The following is a 19,501-nucleotide window of genomic DNA, read 5'->3' as shown; positions in this document are numbered from 1 at the left end:
CTAGTCTCATCAACAGTCTCCTTCCAAAACTGGGGATTGCCCTCTACAAATAGGCTGGAGCCAACTCGGTTTCTTGCACAACTGCAATCCTACAATTCCTTGACCATCCTGTGTACCCCTCCTCTTTGCAAAGAGGAACATATCCTTCCCGATAAACCACCCTTGTGTGGGATTGCTGGTTGGAATGTGTCTCACTTCCCTCTGTTGTGATCTCCATCTCCACTCACTGGGATGTGTCCCATGTTTTTCCTCCCTCGCTGGCCCCTTGGATGGTGCCTAGACCACGGATTAGGACCAATCTATTCCAGGGTCCTACGGTCTCTGTCACCCCTATGATGTTTTGGTAGCTTGCTGTTCCCCACTTGCTGAGTTCTGTGGTGCTATTATCTTCTACAATGTCAGTTCTATAACAATAAGGCAGAATACGCTTTCACACTCCTACTTGCATCGAACACCACTTGCTGCCAGGAGCATGTAGTGTGTTCACAGCAGAGCTGCTAGCCATTAACAGGGCCCTCCATTTTATTACTCAGGTCTTCCTTCACAGTGTTTTAATATGTACCAACTCAATGAACAGCCTGCAGGCTATAAATCAATGCTGCTCTCATCACACTTTGTCTCTGCTATCCATGATCTATATGCCCTTCACCTTGCCATCTGCTCAGTTGTCTTTCACTGGGTCCCATGTCATGGGGGCATCCTGGGGAATGAACCATTTGTCTAGAGAGGCAGATACATGTCCCATTCTGTTTCATGATTCCAGGTGCAGATACACATCAAATCTCTTTTAGCCAAAATATGGAATGACATCTGGTGCATGAATGCTTTCAGTAATAAACTCCACACAATCAAGAATACTACCACAGTTTGGTGCTCTTCCTCAGTTCCTACATGAAATTGGTTTATATATTCAGTTACAATGTTTTGCTTTACTCCTGAAGCAGGGGTAGGGTGGTTTGTGGTTGGGGCCTATCTTCAGGTTTTCTGAATCTGAGACTCATAACCACTTCCTCTTGCAAAGACTGCTCTTTTGTCCCTCTAGTTTTTTCAGTCTTTAGATTTGGCTTACTCTTTTATGTATTCTATTGTGTGTTTTCAGCTTTCTTGCTTTACAGTTTGACACCTCTGACTGGATCTGCCCACTTTTAGCAGACACCTCTATCTTATACATGTAACTTCTGAAAACTCGCTGTTTAGGCCCTTAAACCCCCCCCCCCTCAATCAGTCAATCAATTGATCAAACGTGATCTTAATTTAAGAACGAGATATCTGAGAATGTGTGATTGGAGCACAGCATTGTATGGCAGTGAGGCATGAACTGTGGGAAAACTGGAACAGAACAAAATAGAGGCATTTGAGATGTGGTGCTACAAAAGGTAAGGAATGAGGAGATTAGTTGTAGACTGGGTGAAGAAAGGAATACATGGAAAACACTGACATGGAGAAGGGACAGGGCGATACGACATCTTTTAAGACATCGGCGAATAACTTCCATGTTACTAGAAGGAGCCGTAGGGGGTAAAGACTGTAGAGGAAGGCAGAGATTGGGATATATCCAGTAAATAATTGAAGACGTAGGTTGCAAGTGCCACTTGGAGATGAAAAGGTTAGTACAGGTGAGGAATTAATGGTGGGCCACTTCAAACCATTCAAAGGACTGTGACTTGAAAGCCACTTTCATAATAAGCATGTGAGGTACAACGTTTTCTTGTTTTTCAGTGTCAATACAAGTAGTTCTCAACTCGCCTTTCATCTGCAAATGCCGCATTTTCCAACTGGGCTTGTATCTGGAAGGAAAAAAAGGTTCTTGCAATGACTTTTGTTCTAAACCAAACACAAGCATGCTAAACTTTATAGACTTGCATTGTTAGTAGCTACATGTAGTGTTAGCGAAAACTGACAAGCGCTTCTGTATTTACAAGAAAAAAAGGGGTTTACTATTTATTTGCCTAAACAGTGCTTTTTTTCTTTGCTATGTGAATGGAGCTAAAAATCAGTCGTGATGATTAATTTTGTGTCTTGACTCTTTTTTGTGATGCTCCACAGATAACAGTTAAAAATCTTAGACAGTATAGTGTCTGTTAGTGCTTAAATTAGCAAAATAAAGTTTTATCAGATGTTACCTTTACATACTATATGGAAGTAAAGTAATAATTACAGTTCATCAGTGCTAAGGGTCTCACACAAACTTAAATCGGTTCTGAACCACAGGAGAGTAAAATGTATTATAAGTCTGATATTCTATGCTGGAAACTGGGCAGAGTACAACTCTATACCTACAAGTTATAAATTAAATAATATAACTTCTATAATTAAGTGCTGTAACATTGCCAAGTAGCAGAAAAACATGAATTAGCCCATGATGTGTGTTGTGGAAAGAGCACCAATTACTGTGAAGTGAAATGAAATTCTGTAAGTAAATGCATACACTGCCCATACTCATAATGGGTTAGTAAGATAAAAATTTTGCAAAGTCTTATTTACTAAAATACATAACATGTTTCCAGAATGAGATTTTCACTCTGCAGCAGAGTGTGCACTGATATGAAACTTCCTGGCAGATTAAAATTGTGTGAGGGACTGAGACTCTAACTCAGGACATTTGCCTTTCACAGGCAAATTGCTGCTCAGTACATATAATGTAAGGTTCTCTGTGTGGTTAATATTAATTTTAAATTATTTATTTTTCTTTGATTTAATGATATTATGCTGCAAACGCATCAAAAACTGTCACAGTTTTCAGAGCAGAAATCACTGTTTGCAATCGTACCTACATCACCATCCATTGTTCCACTCATCCAAAATTGTCGTCTCTGGGACCTCCATGTTTAAACTGAGATGAAGGAAATAAATCTTTTGAAAATCTTTGTTTAATTTATATAACATTTATTTTTACAATTATTTCTGTATTTCAATACTCCTCACTGATTTTATTGCACTAAATAAAACTTGCAGTATTGTAATTTTTATCACACAAAATCATATACTTTTGTGCAGTTTTTAAATGGTACACAAAAACAAACTGTTAGAGAATTGAATTTTACATTCTGAAAAATTATACAGTCTTTGTAGCATTTAAATTTTCACATAAAACTAAATAATTCCAGGGGTTAAACTTTCACATAAAAATTGCTTTCGATAGGACAGAAAGTAAGTCTGCAAAGCTGACATTCGCTACCGGACCTTTTTTTTATACCACAGCTCAGAACACATTTTATGTTAACTAACACTTTAAGTATTTTATTGGAGAAATAGGAAGATGCCCAACACCATTGTTCTGAAGTTCTTGCTCTGAATGGCACTCTCGTTCGCCAGCAGAATTTGTATCTCTGGCTATTGGAAAATTGTCTTATATGTCATCTCTTTCTTGAGCCATATCACTGGCATGTTCCTATATTCACTGAATAAAAACTTTATCAAACTTGTTGTTGTTGTGGTCTTCAGTCCTGAGACTGGTTTGATGCAGCTCTCCATGCTACTCTATCCTGTGCAAGCTGCTTCATCTCCCAGTACCTACTGCAACCTACATCCTTCTGAATCTGCTTAGTGTATTCATCTCTTGGTCTCCCCCTACGATTTTTACCCTCCACGCTGCCCTCCAATACTAAACTGGTGATCCCTTGATGCCTCAGAACATGTCCTACCAACCGATCCCTTCTTCTGGTCAAGTTGTGCCACAAACTTCTCTTCTCCCCAATCCTATTCAATACTTCCTCATTAGTTATGTGATCTACCCATCTAATCTTCAGCATTCTTCTGTAGCACCACATTTCGAAAGATTCTATTCTCTTCTTGTCCAAATTATTTACCGTCCATGTTTCACTTCCATACAAGGCTACACTCCATACAAATACTTTCAGAAATGACTTCCTGACACTTAAATCTATACTCGATGTTAACAAATTTCTCTTCTTCAGAAACGCTTTCCTTCCCATTGCCAGTCTACATTTTATATCCTCTCTACTTTGACCATCAACAGTTATTTTGCTCCCCAAATAGCAAAACTCCTTTACTACTTTAAGTGTCTCATTTCCTAATCTAATACCCTCAACATCACCCGACTTAATTCGACTACATTCCATTATCCTCGTTTTGCTTTTGTTGATGTTCATCTTATATCCTCCCTTCAAGACACCATCCATTCCATTCAACCGCTCCTCCAAGTCCCTCGCTGTCTCTGACAGAATTACAATGTCATCGGCGAACCTCAAAGTTTTTATTTCTTCTCCATGGATTTTAATACCTACTCCGAATTTTTCTTTTGTTTCCTTTACTGCTTGCTCAATATACAGATTGAATAACATCGGGGAGAGGCTAAAACCCTGTCTTACTCCCTTCCCAACCACTGCTTCCCTTTCATGTCCCTTGACTCTTATAACTGCTATCTGGTTTCTGTACAAATTGTAAATAGCCTTTCGCTCCCGGTATTTTACCCCTGCCACCTTTAGAATTTGAAAGAGAGTATTCCAATCAACATTGTCAAAAGCTTTCTCTAAGTCTACAAATGCTAGAAATGTAGGTTTGCCTTTCCTTAGTCTTTCTTCTAAGATAAGTCGTAAGGTCAGTATTGCCTCACGTGTTCCAGTATTTCTACGGAATCCAAACTGATCTTCCCCGAGGTCAGCTTCTGCTAGATTTTCTATTCGTCTGTAAATAATTCGTGTTAGTATTTTGCAACTGTGACTTATTAAACTGATAGTTCGGTAGTTTTCACATCTGTCAACACCTGCTTTCTTTGGGATTGGAATTATTATATTCTTCTTGAAGTCTGAGGGTATTTCGCCTGTCTCGTACATCTTGCTCACCAGATAGTAGAGTTTTGTCAGGACTGGCTCTCCCAAGGCCGTCAGTAGATCAAATGGAATGTTGTCTACTCCGGGGGCCTTGTTTCGACTCAGGTCTTTCAGTGCTCTGTCAAACTCTTCACGCAGTATCGTATCTCTGTATATTTATCAAACTTAGAATCCTTAAAATTGACACCTTACTCAGAACATATTTTGCACTGTAGTAAGAAAACGGGTATGTAATTCACAAGGTGAAGTCTAGGAGACCCCAATACATGTCAGCAACAAAGAAGGCGATAATGCAACTGACAGTAAAACATTATAGAGTTGGTGATTTAAGTTGTGTAGATGGAGTATAGAAGCACTCCGCCACAATTTACCTCGGAGGGCGAGTTCTAAACTTATCATGTGGACTGAGAGAGCACACTTTGTGAGTTAAGCATTAGAGGCCCCTGTCGACAGTGTAAGTTGTTAACAGCTGGGTGAACTCTTGTTTCTTGTGAATAAACACAAACAATGTAAACAACCAACAATGTAGAACATGAACATACTTTCATAACAATGTCAACACAACTGACAAAGCCTGGATGTGCACACATTGCTCAGCACAAGTATGTAAATGTTTTGATGCTCATTTGATTTAGATATATTTTCTAATAAGTCTCCATGTCTGTTGACAGAACGCATTGAGAAGACAACTAGCATTGAGAAGAAGACTATGGACATTGAGGAGCGAGGTGTGCGGTTACGACTGACTGTTGTTGACACGCCAGGTACTCTCACGGTTGATATTTTCTGTCTCAAAAGAAGATTACTCTCATAGCACTGATTAAGGCTGATTGTGTTACACCCTAATTCCCTGTTTTTTGAACAACTCTGCCACATTACTCTTATTGTTGTTACTCCACAAATACCGTCCCTCCTACCCCTCCTTCCAGTATCAGCTGATGTAATTTTACATCCTTTATGTGCATCTCATCAATCTGTTCCTTCCTCTACCCTCCTCCCTTTATCCCCTTTCTTGTAAGTTATCTATTGATTTCTTTCTTTGGCTATTACCAGTAACCTATTCAATTAATTTTACATTTTATCTGTGCATTAATTAATAATATTTGAAAACTCCACATTACAATCTCTCCATTTTTTGTTGCTTTTGATGTTTTAATTAATATGCACAATATGATTTGGAACTTTTTTGGGAGCAGAGGAATCAGTGAAAGCTGGATGACTTCTGACAGGTGTATCCATGTAGCACGTGCTTAGTGCATTTCGCATTAATTTTGGGGAGCATTAACCATTACATTTTGTAATTGTAAATAATAACACTGTTTACGATTATGTGCACATGTTTGTATCATATCTTTATAATACATCATTGACATGAAATTCTGTATATTTTTGGAAGTTTGAAGAACACATGAGAAGTAATTATTTTTATTAACCCACATTTTATGTATTACAAATTGGCAGCAAACTTTTGTTTACCTGTTCTCTTCCACTGTGATCAGTGTGTGCTATTACAAAATTGCATCACAATATTGTTGACAGAGCTAATTTGTTGTAAATTGCCTAAAAACCTCGCCTAAAAATCATTTGTCAATGTTTGCTTGCCGCAGACAATGTAGAACCCCTCAGGAAAACTGTCTGATAAACAGAATCATTTATTCATCTATTTGTAATAACCTTACCTACATAGTGATGTTGAGGGCCCCATGTGTGGGCAATGGATTGCAGTGATCCATTGTGCGCTATATCTCCTGCAATTGGTCACTCGCCTCGACACTCCTTATACAAGTGATTTGACAAGCAATTTCAATCAGCATTATGCATATCACCGTGTTAGTAAGCCATGCAGTGGAAAATGAAACACAATTTAGCAGGATTTGGGGTTGATTTCAGCATCCTAACAAATACTTAAAAAATCAAATAAACAGGAATTATAATTTATTAAACTTGTTTTCAAATGTTTTTCTTGTCAACTTAGGTTACTTAACAGAATATATTACATTTTTCCCTGACGCCAAGCGATTTGTGTACATCTTTCCAGTGTGCTAATACAATTAGTTTTTCATTTGTTAGTCCTCAATTCCTTTTTCATTCATTAGTTTAATAATTTAACTGGGAGTATATACATTATTTATTTTCAATCCTGATGTGTCTACAGAGATATTGTCAATAGCACTGATTACCTTAACTTTTGTCATAATTTATGAAGGAGAGTTGGATTATATGAAATGAGAAAGGAATTTAATATAGCTGTGTAATAGATTCGCTTTGAACATTTATATTAAAATATACTCTTAACATTGCCATATGTATGTCATTCTGTTTAGAAGTTAAAAACGTTAATAGTGCTTGTAATTATTTCATAAACAACTCTATTATTGGATGGAGACATTGAGTTACAACTATTACTATGAACTGTCCCTCAGTCCTACTCCTAAAGCACAAGCTTCGAAATGCTAATCACTGCAAAATTGGAGCCCTAAAGTTCTTACTCAGCACTGCGCAATGGAATGGAACAACACTACACAATCTCTCTTAGTAACTAGAGAAATGAAATGCAGCCACATATCACTGCCAATTAACAAGGAAGCCATCCTATAAGCATATACGAGGGTGGTTCAGAAAGTAACCTCCGATCGGTCACAGTGCGGATTGTGGGGGGAGTAGCGACGCCATCTGTGCGTTCACGCACTCAACAGGTCAGTCGGCATCAAGTCGTGGTTGAGTGAACGTCGTACCTGCGCTAGTTTAGTTTTTGTGGAAGTTTGAAATGTGTGCTGCAATAGAAAACCCCGCCAAATGTGAAGTGCGTGCTGTCATAAGGTTTTTTACAGCCAAAGGATATTCTGCAGCAGCTATTCATCATGAGCTTTGTGCCGTGTACGGACCAAGAGTTATGAGTGAAGGAGTTGTCCGTGAATGGGTACGTTTATTTAAAAGTGGACGAGAAAACGTTCATGATGAAGAGAGGAGTGGTAGACCATCATTGGTGACTGACGAACTCGTTCAGACAGTTGATGCAAAAGTTCGTGAAAATCGACGTTTCTCAATGTCGGAGTTGTCTACTGGTTTTCCACAGATTTCTAAGACTCTCTTGTACGAGATAGTGACAGCAAGATTGGGTTACCGTAAGTTCTGTGCACGATGGGTGCCCAAAATTCTTACCGACCACCACAAAACTCAAAGAATGGCCTCTGCATTAGACTTTCTGTCACGTTATGAGGACGAAGGAGAACCATTGTTAAACAGAATCGTGACCGGTGACGAAACCTGGATTAAGTATGTGAACCCTGAGACAAAAGAACAATCAAAGATGTGGGCACATTCAAATTCGCCTACCAAACCAAGAAAAGCCTCGCAAGATTTTTCTGCCAGAAAACTGATGGCAACGGTGTTTTGGGATGCCAAAGGGGTGTTGTTGGTTGAATTCATGGAACGTGGTATGACCATTAATCAAGACGTGTACTGTGAAACAATAAAAAAGTTACGACGGGCTATACAGAACAAACGCCGTGGTATGCTGACTTCCGGTATCGGTTTTTTGCACGATAATGCCCGTCCTCACTCTGCTCGCAGAACAACGGCCCTTCTTGAGTCCTTCAAGTGGGACGTTATCAACCATCCACCTTACAGCCCAGACCTGGCGCCAAGTGATTATCACCTCTTCATGCATTTGAAGAATTGGCTCGGGTCACAGCGGTTTGATGACGACGAAGAGCTCAAAGATGCTGTCACAGGCTGGCTCCAGGCACAAGCGGGTGATTTTTATGCAGAAGGAATTTCAAAGCTTGTGAAGAGATATGATAAGTGCCTCAATCACTATGGAGACTATGTAGAAAAATAGTGCAAAGATGTAGTTGTAAGATGTATATATTAAAATATTTTATTTAACTTGGTGTATTTTTTTAAATCAACCGGAGGTTACTTTCTGAACGGCCCTCGTATTTCATGCAATCCTTCAGACAGCCCAGGACTTCCATGCAATCAGCAATTGATCGCAGTGGTACAACCATCAGTGGCGGAATACAGGGCAGCTTGATGTGGACACATGTCCACACAGATGCAACTAGGTACCTGCGTTGTTTACCATGACCTGCACCTCTTAGCATACAACCTGAATTAGAAAAGCTTGTGGAGCACTGGCAAATTGACATAAATTATTTTATGTGCATATAATTATGAATGGAAAAACTGGTAGACGCCAACCTCGGGGAAGATCAGTTTGGATTCTGTAGAATGTAGGAACATGAAAGGCGATACTGATCTTACAACTTACCTTATGAGGTAGTTTAATGAAGGGCAAACCTACATTTCTAGCATCAGCTTTTGACAACATTGACTGAAATGCTCTCTTTCAAATTCTGAAGGTGGCAGGAGTAAAATACAGGGAGAAAAAAATTATTTATAATTTATACAGAAACCAGATGCCAGTAATAAGAGTTGAGAGGCACAAAAGGGAAGCAGTGGTTAAGAAGGAAGTGAGATATGGTTGTAGCCTGCCCCCAATGTTATTCAGTCTGTATATTAAGCAAGCAGTACAGGAAGCAAAAGAAAAATTTGGAGTAGGAATTGAAATCCAGGGAGAAAAAAATAAAAACCTTGATCTTTGCATATGGCATTGTAATTCTGTCAGAGACAGCAAAGGACTTGGAAGAGCAGTTGAACAGAATGGACTGTCTCTTGAAAAGAAGATATAAGAGGAACATCAACAAAAGCAAAATGCGGATAATGTAATGTGGTCGAATGAAGTCAGGTGATGCTGCAGGAATTAGATTAGGAAATGAGACACTTAAAGTAGTAAATCAGTTTTGCTATTTGGACAGCAAAATAACCGACGATGGAAAAGTAGAGAGGATATAGAAGGTAGATTGGTGATGGTACAGAAAGTGTTTCTGAAGAAGAGAAATTTGTTAACATTGCGTATAGATTTAAGTGTCAGGAAGTCTTTCCCCAAAGTATTTGTATGGAGTGTAGCCATATATGGAAGTGAAACATGGATGACAAACAGTGTAGACAAGAAGAGAATAGAAGCTTTTGAAATGTGGTGCTACAGAAGAATTCTGAAGATAAGATGGGTAAATCATGTAACTAATGTAGTGGTACTGAATAGAATTGGGGAGAAGAGGAATTTGTGGCACAAATTGACAAGAAGAAGGGATTGGTTGGCAGAACGCGTTCTGAGGCATCAAGGGATCACCAATTTAGTATTGGAGGGAAGAGTGGAGGGTAAAAATAATAGAGGTAAACCAATAGATGATTACACTAACCAGATTCAGAAGCATGTAGGTTTCAGTAGTTACTTGTAGATGAGGAGGGTTGGTACTGGGTAGAGTAGCATGGAGAGCAGCACCAAACCAGCCTTTGGACTGAAGACTACAACAACATTCTTATCTTTTGCCAGAACTGCACGTAATAGGTACCTACAAATGTACATTTGTCATTACAGTAAATTTCAAACATATTATTAGGATCATTTAAAAGACACTCAAAATGGGCTGATGCAGAGCAGTCTTCCCCCCCTGGGGGGCTCATCACTCTTTTGTGAGTTCATGTTTGGCTATCTCCCCCCTGCAGCCCCAGGGGTTAGAATAGGCCTGAGGTATTCCTGCCGGTCATAAGAACAACTAAAAGGAGTCTCTCACCTTTTGGCCTTTATGTGAAGGTCCCCTGTAGGGTTTCACCTCCATTTTTCAAAATTTTCCTGAAGATTGAGCCAATTGGGGAAGGGTGCCTTAATAGTGCATCGTGTCCATCGTGCATTGAGATCTTCAGCCCACTTTCTCGTTGTGGCATTGCAGTCCTGCTCATCTTCCAACTCTTGAGCGAGGGCACCTTCCTGGGTATGTTTTCCTCCGCCTGCTATGCAGTGTCGTTCTGTGTATTCTCTCTCTCTGATCAGGGTGTCACTGCAGTCCATTGGGTAATGTAAAAAGTTGATGCAACCTTAGCAGCTACTCCTACTCTTTTTTCATGTTTGATAGAGTAATTCTTTCATCAAAGATCAAAGTGGGGTATGAAGTCATCATGGCCTGACCACACATTCCAAACCTGATGTGTTGCTACCAGTGTCAATGTTACAACCAAACTCATATGTCCTGTCAAAACAATGTGTTACTTGCAGTAGGGATGCTCATGAGGGCGATAACCTGCCTCCTTTTCCCTGCTACATCAATTACAATGGCGACCATGCAGCCTCATCCTGAGAAAGTCCCATGTATCTCAATGAGTAGGAGATCCATGTGAAGGAAAAAGTACATTACCATGTCTCTCACAAGCTGTTGGCTGGTCAAAAGTCCTGTGTTTTACCATCTGGCACTTACAGGACTGTTCTTGCTATGCCTCACTCCATGAAGGACGTGGCCATGCAGACTTGCAACCTCAAATTCGGCACTGCAGTTGTAAAATCACACAGTACCATGGTAGCATCCACGTCACTTTCTTTCCCACCTGTGAAACAAGCCACCAAATCTTCTCCCCCGGTGGTGAAATCCCACACTTCGTAATTGGCAGACTGGAAAAGACAAAAGGAACACTCCTGCAAAGACTTCTTAAGTCCCTCCAGGCAGCGAACATCCAAGTCTTCCTCTGCCAACCGCAAAGGCTCTAAGAAATGAAACAAAGACATACACTCTTCTCCTTCACCGACTCATAAATCCTCTTCAACAGTGTCTCCGTGTAGTACCCTCACCCTGCAGACCTCCATTTCGCCAATGAGCATTATCAGTTGTTTCTCTGCCCTGGAATCTGCAGGGTGACCCAGAGAGAATGCTGACACCTCTGTAGATCTCATAGAACCAGCAGGATCCTCCAGTGTCTGCACACTATAGCAGTGAGGCTGGCTCTCAGCAGCCACTGAGGTGACAACCCTCCAATTTTTCCCTCCTCCTCTTTCCCCATCATGGCTCTTATTCACCTGAACATTCATGACATTAGATCCAACTAGGAGGAGTTACAGCTGCTCTTGGAATCGCAGTAGCCACTTGTCTTTTGCCTTCAGGAAACAAAATTACGTCCTCGTGACTGCTTTGACTTCTTGCATTTCCTTCCGTCTGCTTTGACCTTCCCCCAAAGGACAGCATTCCGTCTCACGGGGCAATCATGCTGCTCATCTTGGATGATATTGCTAAGCAAACCATCTCACTTAATGCTCAGCTGCAAGCTGTTGCAGTCCGCCTTTTCCTTCCTCACTTCACCTTTTCTTTTTGCAACGTTTCTCTGTCATTCACTGTCACCATGGCAGTCTTCCTCCAGCTTATTGGTCAAGTTCCTCACCCCTTTTTGCTGCTCAGTGACTTCAGTGCACACCATCCCCTTTGGGGCTCTTCCAGAACCTGTCCCAGAGGTGCCCTTTTAGTTGACCTTCTCAATCAACTCAACCTCATTTGTCTTAACACTGGAGCACCCATGTTCCTTTCATATTCCACGCACACCTTTTCCCATTTGGACCTCTCGTTCTGCATTGCACAGCTTACCCATCACCTCAAGTGGTCCGTTCTCTCTGATATGTACTTGAGTGACCATTTCCCATTTGCTATCTATTTGCTGACTCCTACCCAGCTATCTGTAAACCCTATTGGCAGTTTTCTAAGGCCACCTAAAGGCTTTACTCCTCCCTGGTGACCTTCAACAAACAATATTTCCCAGTTGTGAAGATCAGGTGGAATACCTTACAAACGTTATCCTTACCACCACAGAACATTCCATTTCTCGCACTTCATCTTTCTGCACTGTGTCCTGGTCTATTGGTGGACTGAGGCATGCTGTGATGCAATTCACATGCGGAAACATGCTCTCTACATTTTTAACCACCATCCTATGATGGCGAACTGTAACTGTTGCGTGCGCAGAGTTATCGCATTCTTCAGGGTAGAAAAAAAGCTAGTTGGATTTCATTTACTAGTTCTTTTAACAGCTGCAATCACTATTCTGTCATTTGGGGCAAGCTCTGTCAGCTCTCTGGGACCGAGGTCCAGTCTCCAGTTTCTGGCCTGGCCATAGCAGATGATGTTATTGTGGACCCCATTGCTACCTCCAACATCTTAGGCCACTATTATGCGGAGATTTTGAGCTCAATCTGCTATCAGCACATCTTCCTCCATTGGAAACAAGTGGAGAAGGCTCAGGTGCTAACCTTGTCTCAGAATCGTGAACACTACAATGCGCCTTTACTATGAGGAAGCTAGATAAAGTGGTCACTTCAACGTGATTTTCTATCCCAGGGTTGGATGATATTCACATTCAGATGTCACATTACCTTTCTCTTGTGGGCAAGCACTTTTCCTTCATATGTACAATCACATTTGGGCAGATGGTATGTTTCCCGGACCCTGCCCTGAAGCCACTGTCATACCCATACCTAAGCTCAGTAAGGACAAACATCTTTCTTCTAGCTACCGTCTCATTTCTCTCACCAGCTGTGTATGCAAGGTGATGGAATGTATGATCCATGGCTGGCTGATATGCTGATTTGAGTCTTGCAATTTCCTAACCCTGCACAGTTTGGATTTCAAGCACACCGTTCTGCAGATGACCATCTTGTCACTTTGTCAACCCATGTCATGAATGATTTTCTGTGGAAATACCAGACTGTGGCAGTGTTTTTTTTTTTATTTGGAGAGAACCTAAGACACCTGCTGGAAGATTGTTATCCCCCTGCTCTATACACATGGGGTTTCTCAGGCCACCTGCTCTGTTTCCTCCAGCAACTTTCAAAAGACTAAGTTTTTAAGGTATGTGTGGGTCAGACCTTGTCAGACAACTTTATCCAGGGAAGCAATGTGCCTCAGGGCTCTGTAATGAGCATCATCCTCTTTTCTATAGCCATTAACTCTATTATGGCCTGTCTCCCTTTCTTGGTCCTCCCACCGGTCTTACCTGGTCGTCTACTGTAACCGGTTCCTCAATGTCCTACATGTCCTAAGCGGTACTTCCTGGGGATCGGAAAGGACCCCTCTTTATGCCAATGACTTTTCAGTCTATTGTAATTCTCTGTGGACTTGTCTTCTTGAGTGACACCTTCAGTGATATCTTAATCATCTTTACTCATGAAGCATCGACAATGGATTTTGATTTCCATTGACAAAACCTTTTGTATGAATTTCTGGCAGCGCAGTGGCTTTCTTCCACTGTCTTTACATATTGGGCCTGTTACTCTTCCATTCGCTGAAACTACGAGATTCCTGGGGCTCATGTAGGATAGGAAACTTCTTGCTCCTCCAACATGTCTTACCTGGCTGTCCTCTGTACTCGGTTCCTCAATGTCATTCATGTCCTAAGGTACTTCCTGAGGAACAGAAAGGACCACTCTCCTCAGTTTGTACTGATCCTTTACTTGTTCAAAACTAGACTATGCATGTTTCATTTATGCATCTGCACATCCATCCAGCTTACGCCTCTTGGTGCAATCCACCATTGTGGAATCCATATGGTCACTGGTGCCTTTTATGCTAGCCCATTTGAGAGTCTCTATGCAGAAGCTGCTGAACTATTGCTGTCATATCTGTGTGATTTTCTATTCAGCAGATATGCATGCTGTTTGTCTGCCATGCCTGGCCACCTATCTGCGTCCTTTGACTGCCAGTATTGGGTGCACCTTTCTTCTCTGTTACTTCTTGGAGTCTGCTTTGGCTATTGCTCTGATAGCTTAACTTCATGCTACCTGCCATTTTCCTGATAGGTGTGAACCACCTTGGCTTCCTGCAGTGGCCCATTTTCACCTTGATCTTCATTTGCTTGATAAGGAAACTACTCTCGATTCGATCTATCTCTCTAAGTTTCTCGACTTTTGCACAGAGCTTAGCGAAAGTGCATTTGTGTACACTGATGGTTCTCCTACTGGCCGTGATGTTGTGTGTGCCTTCATCATTGGCACAGATGATTTTTGATATCAGCTTCTGAAACACTGCTCAGTATTTACAGTAGAGCTCTTCGCCCTGTATCAGGCCATGTAGTACATCTGGCGACACAGGCTTTTTAATTGTGTCGTACGTTCCAATTCTCTCTGTGTCTTTCAGGGCTCTGTGTGCTGTACGCAGTCCATCTGTTAGTGCAATGGGTCCGAAGAAGAGTCCACTTGATCGCTCTTAGGGAGCCACTGTGATGTTCATGTGAGCTCCTGGCCACATCAGTCTAATTGGGAACGAAGCAGCTGACACTGCTGCCAAGGCTGCAGTCCTCCTGCCTAGGCCTGCTAGCTCTTCCATTCATTCTGATGATCTCCATGTTGGTGTCACCACTGGTCTTCTTCTCATGGGAACAAGCTCAGGGGCATTAAACCTCTCCCAGTGGCTTGGCCAACCTCCTCTTGGCCCTCTCATCTTGAGGAGATGATTTTAGCTTGGTTGCGTACTGGGCACTGTTGTTTTAGCCATCACCATTTGTTAAGTGGTGATCACTCACCATTTCAAGCTCACTGTCATCAACCTTTAACAGTTCACCGTTTCCTTACCGAGTGCCCTTTTTTTAACTACGCTGTAATGTATATTTGCTGTCTGACTTATCACCTGTTTTAACAAATGATGTGCAGGGTGTCAACTGCATTTTACTTTTTATTCATTGTAACATTTGTTGTCTCTCTTGTGTATTTCGTGGACCTTTCTCCAAGAGAAAGTCGTTGTTCTTAACTCTCTTTCCGTCCATCAATTGGGTTTAACGTGTAGTTGCTTTTAACTCCTTTTTGTGAATGCTGACTTGATATCACATGATTCAAAGCCATTCTTCCGAACACATACGTCATAAGGTGGTACAACGAATATCGAATGGTTGTCTCGGCCCCTCAGTGTATCACACGCTCATACATGCTGATTTACATCTGACCACCCAGAGCATTCGCCATCCAGTACAGAAGAGAGCGGTTTTAAATAAAATGGTACACAGAGCAAGAACTGTTTCTGACAAAAATCACTGGATTCTGAAGTCAGTCATCTGAAGTATGTGTTCCCGGAGAATGGCTATGGGTCATGTGATATCAAGTCAGCATTCACCAAGAAAAGGAAACGTGAAAATGTTGAAAATTCACATGATGAGCTACCAATTGCATTCCTTCCCTTCTGCAGTGCTACGTCCAGCAAAATAGGCAGAGTCCTGGGATCACAAGGTATCAGATCTGTTTTCTGACCTCCTAAGAAGATAAAGTAGACACTACGCCCTGTTAAGGATAGTCTTGGGCTCAGGATTCTGGGAATTTACAAAATCCCATCTGCATGCAGAAGCAGTTACATCGGTCAGTCCATCTGCACCATTTCTGACTGCTGTGCTGAACTTCAATGGCATATTAAAATCATGAGCTGGGGAAATCGACAGTTACTGAGCACAGCCTCACAAACATAAAATACTGTTTGATGAAACAAAACTTTGGTCCTAGACTCCCACATACTGGGACTCTATATTTAAAAAAGCTGTAGAAATAAGAATGTGTGAGAAAATCATCATCTGGGATGGCAGACATAATCTTAGCAGTGCTTGGAAGTGAGGTCTTGATGTAGTGAAGAGCCATAGATATTCATCTCAATGTTTATAATACGGAAGGAGCAGTGGCGTCACCACTGCAGATGTTGACACCATCTGTGACAGCATGACATAACTACTTACCAATCAGAAGCCATCTTTTGACCACCACAGCAGCGATTTCAACAGTCAGTTGCTCCTGACAATGACCATGATAGAAATCATTGGAAGCTTGAGGTTTTACACTGAACTGATGCCGAAGAGAATGTTTTATACTACAGTTCCATTGCGAAAGACTTCGTTCTCACCACACAAAACTGCCTGGTCATTGTCCAAGTATTTCTGCTGATAATATCATGCAGACTTTGGAAAAACATGCACTTCTCACACTAAAATTTGGTACGGGCAGTTATTGAAACTTTTATGAAATTCTGAACACAAACGCAGAATTAATGAAAAATATCTCTCACGTGAGAAATATGATTTTGAAAATAAATGAATATTCAGTAACTTAGGTTTCATTCCTGTGCACAATCTCTTTACCCACATCCTTAAGAATGACCCACACTGACTTCTAATAAAGTTGGCCACCCTACCTGTTCTGATATTCTAGTCTGGTCATTCTCTCCCATCAAATTGTGCAGTGCTGGGCATTCAGCTTCCACTATTCAGCACAGTGACAAATAAGTAATTTGATGGGGCTCAGCGGGCTGATATAGAAGTGGTGCACTCACTTCTAAAACCTCCCAGAAAAATGTATTTTTTTGCATGTAAAATCCAAACAAAACAAGACTTTTTTCAAATAGTTTGTGGGGATCGAGATGTTACTTACGGTAATATCGAACCCAACATTAAGTATTCGCTCATTTATAATGAATTAACTTTATTTTGATCATGTCGGTACAAACACATCCGCTCGAATACAGAGTTTGGAGCACATTGAGATCAAAAGTTTTCAAAAAAGTTCGTTCTCAAAGATGAGGCGGTCGACTCTTGCAGTCGATAACAGCCACAGAGCCCCTGCCGGTATTGTGGAGCACGGTAAGGATGATGAGAGGCATGTGTGCACCTGGCCGGCTGGTGGCGCGTGACTGATCGTGTCATGGCAAGTGCTACTGCAAGGCACGATCGGGCCATTTCTCGATGTCTTGGTAGGCGCAACCAGCAGAGGTAAGGAGGTGCAGAAGGCGTCCACAGGTTGACCGTGCCGTGCTGCTGATGTCACGGTGGGAGCAGAAGGCGGCGGCGTGTCGGTGTGGAGAACATCATCGTGCCGAGGCCGAGCGGCGCAGTGGGGTTTTGATCTGATCAAAGGTGCAGAGTGTGTCAAAGATGCGATGCGATGTATTGCCAAAGTATTTGCCGGCGAGTGCCACTGTAAGTGCAACATGTCTGGTAACAGTTTGTTATTGGCTGTATGACATAAAGGAGCAAGCATGCTGTGGCTTAACAGGTTGCATAAGAGATGCCAGATGAACAACACTCACAGTAATGACGGAGTTATAGAGGCGCTTGATGTCGCAGCAGGGGAGAAAACAGCAAGCTGCACATGACTGACCTTGGCGGCGGATGACTTTGGTGTAGACAGAAGCATCATCTCAGAGTACGTGGATGGTAAGTGTGTTACAGAGGTAGATGGCAGTGTTGACAGTGTCGGTGTTTTGATGTGCGAAACAGCCGTGATCGAAGGTTGGGGGCGTGGCAGTGATCCCTGTGCATGTGCCATGGCAATGGCGAGAGGTGGTGGAAGGCGGACGTGGTCGGCGAAACTATGGTCGGAGCAGGAAGGTGATGAGACGTAATGTGAACGTGAAGAAGTCAAATCTGCAGATGAACTACTGGTCCGTGGCAGAGAGGCGACACAGTTCGATGGAACTGGAGCTGCGTGTGTGCTGTTGCTGTCGGCACTGCAGTCGAATCATAAGGCTGCAAGCTGCTCGCGCGAAATTGCTGGGCAGTCATGAGTCGGAGAGGAAAGTTGCTCACTCGTCGAAGCAGAAATGGCAGATCTGTTGGTCATACATTGCGGAGGTACTGAAGAGGGCGGCAAAGCAAGCGGCACTGGAATGCAGCTGGTTATGCTGTGGTACAGAAACGAAGTGTCTGGAAGTACCGAGGAAAGGTGACAGCGGCGTAAATAAGTTGCTTGTATCACATCAGTAACATAGAATTTCCACTTGAGGCCACGTGATGATGACAATTGTGACATCTGGGACATAGATCCATGTAGCATGATTGTCAGGGTATTAGTTGTAGCTGGTAGTAATGGCGAAGGATCATCAGCAGTTGGAGGCTGAACAATGACAGGAGCAAGTTGTTGCATGTTGTGCTCAGTCGGTGTCAGCTGCAGCATACGTAACTGATCTTGTACCAAAAAGTTGTATGTCACAATTTGCTCACATTGCTGTTGCAGTTGTTCAGGTGAAAATGTATGTCGTGAAGCAGTCTGCTGTGTATCACTGAGTAAGATGGGGTCGAAATCAGAATCTGTCTCTATCAAAGGGTAACTGGCATACAAGACAAGTTCGGCAGCACAGTATTGACGTAACAGTTCGAGTAGAAGAGATCGTGTTTGCGATAGCGAATGAGAAACTCAGTACTCAGTGGTGGCAGAGTCAGAACACGGGCAGTAAGCATGCGTAGTGTCAGTGAGATGTTGACAAGATGTGGGTGCGGTAGTCGTGGCGGGATTGTATGTCGTGGAGGTGTTCGTTTTGACTGGTCGAGGTCAGTGAGCCAGCAGGCGGCGGTCATGATGTTGCTGTTGTTAGCGGTTGAGCAGAGTCGGTGCAGCTCAGGTGCTGCGTAGAGGGAGGTGTGGCACATCCAGTGTTGTACAGAGAAACAGCCGGCATTGTCGTCGGTGTAATTGGTGCATTGTCGTTGATTGGTAGGATGCCCTTGACGAAATTGTTCCTGTGATGTTGGTGACAGGCACTGAATTAAAGCGGCTTTTGCTCTGGTGTACTTGTCACTCAGATTGTCACAGATAATGTCTGTAATTATATAATGATAGTCCTTTAGGTGCCTGAAGAGTAAGAGGTATTTTTCACTTTCGTCAGTGATGCCATAAGAGGGGAATATATACTCCGCAGCCGTGAACCACATTGGAAGTTGGCCCAGGAGAAATGTTGGTAATTACATGCTGCAAATGAGGGACAAGCGCGGAGAAGCGGTGGAAAAGTTGGCGCGAACATTCGAACCCTGGAAGACGGGCTGTGCGGAAACTGGGTTGAATGAATTTGCAGGTGTCACAGAAGACGTGG

At 42.2% G+C, this 19,501-nt stretch overlaps 1 protein-coding gene across 4 annotated transcripts in view; it reads left to right on the top strand.

The window, feature by feature from the left end:
* The window catches only part of LOC126172041 (septin-2), a 347,483-nt gene that overhangs the window by 272,617 nt on the left and 55,365 nt on the right, over window positions 1-19,501 (top strand). For all 4 annotated transcript variants that reach the window (XM_049920846.1, XM_049920849.1, XM_049920848.1 and 1 more), the window contains exon 3: window positions 5,465-5,557. In XM_049920846.1, coding sequence (XP_049776803.1) covers window positions 5,465-5,557 — 93 coding nt within the window. The remainder of the gene's footprint in view (window positions 1-5,464; window positions 5,558-19,501) is intronic.

Source organism: Schistocerca cancellata, chromosome 1, assembly GCF_023864275.1.
Source record: "Schistocerca cancellata isolate TAMUIC-IGC-003103 chromosome 1, iqSchCanc2.1, whole genome shotgun sequence".
NCBI lineage: Eukaryota > Metazoa > Arthropoda > Insecta > Orthoptera > Acrididae > Schistocerca > Schistocerca cancellata.
Note: the sequence above shows the minus strand (reverse complement) of the source record. Positions and strands in the feature narration are given on the sequence as shown.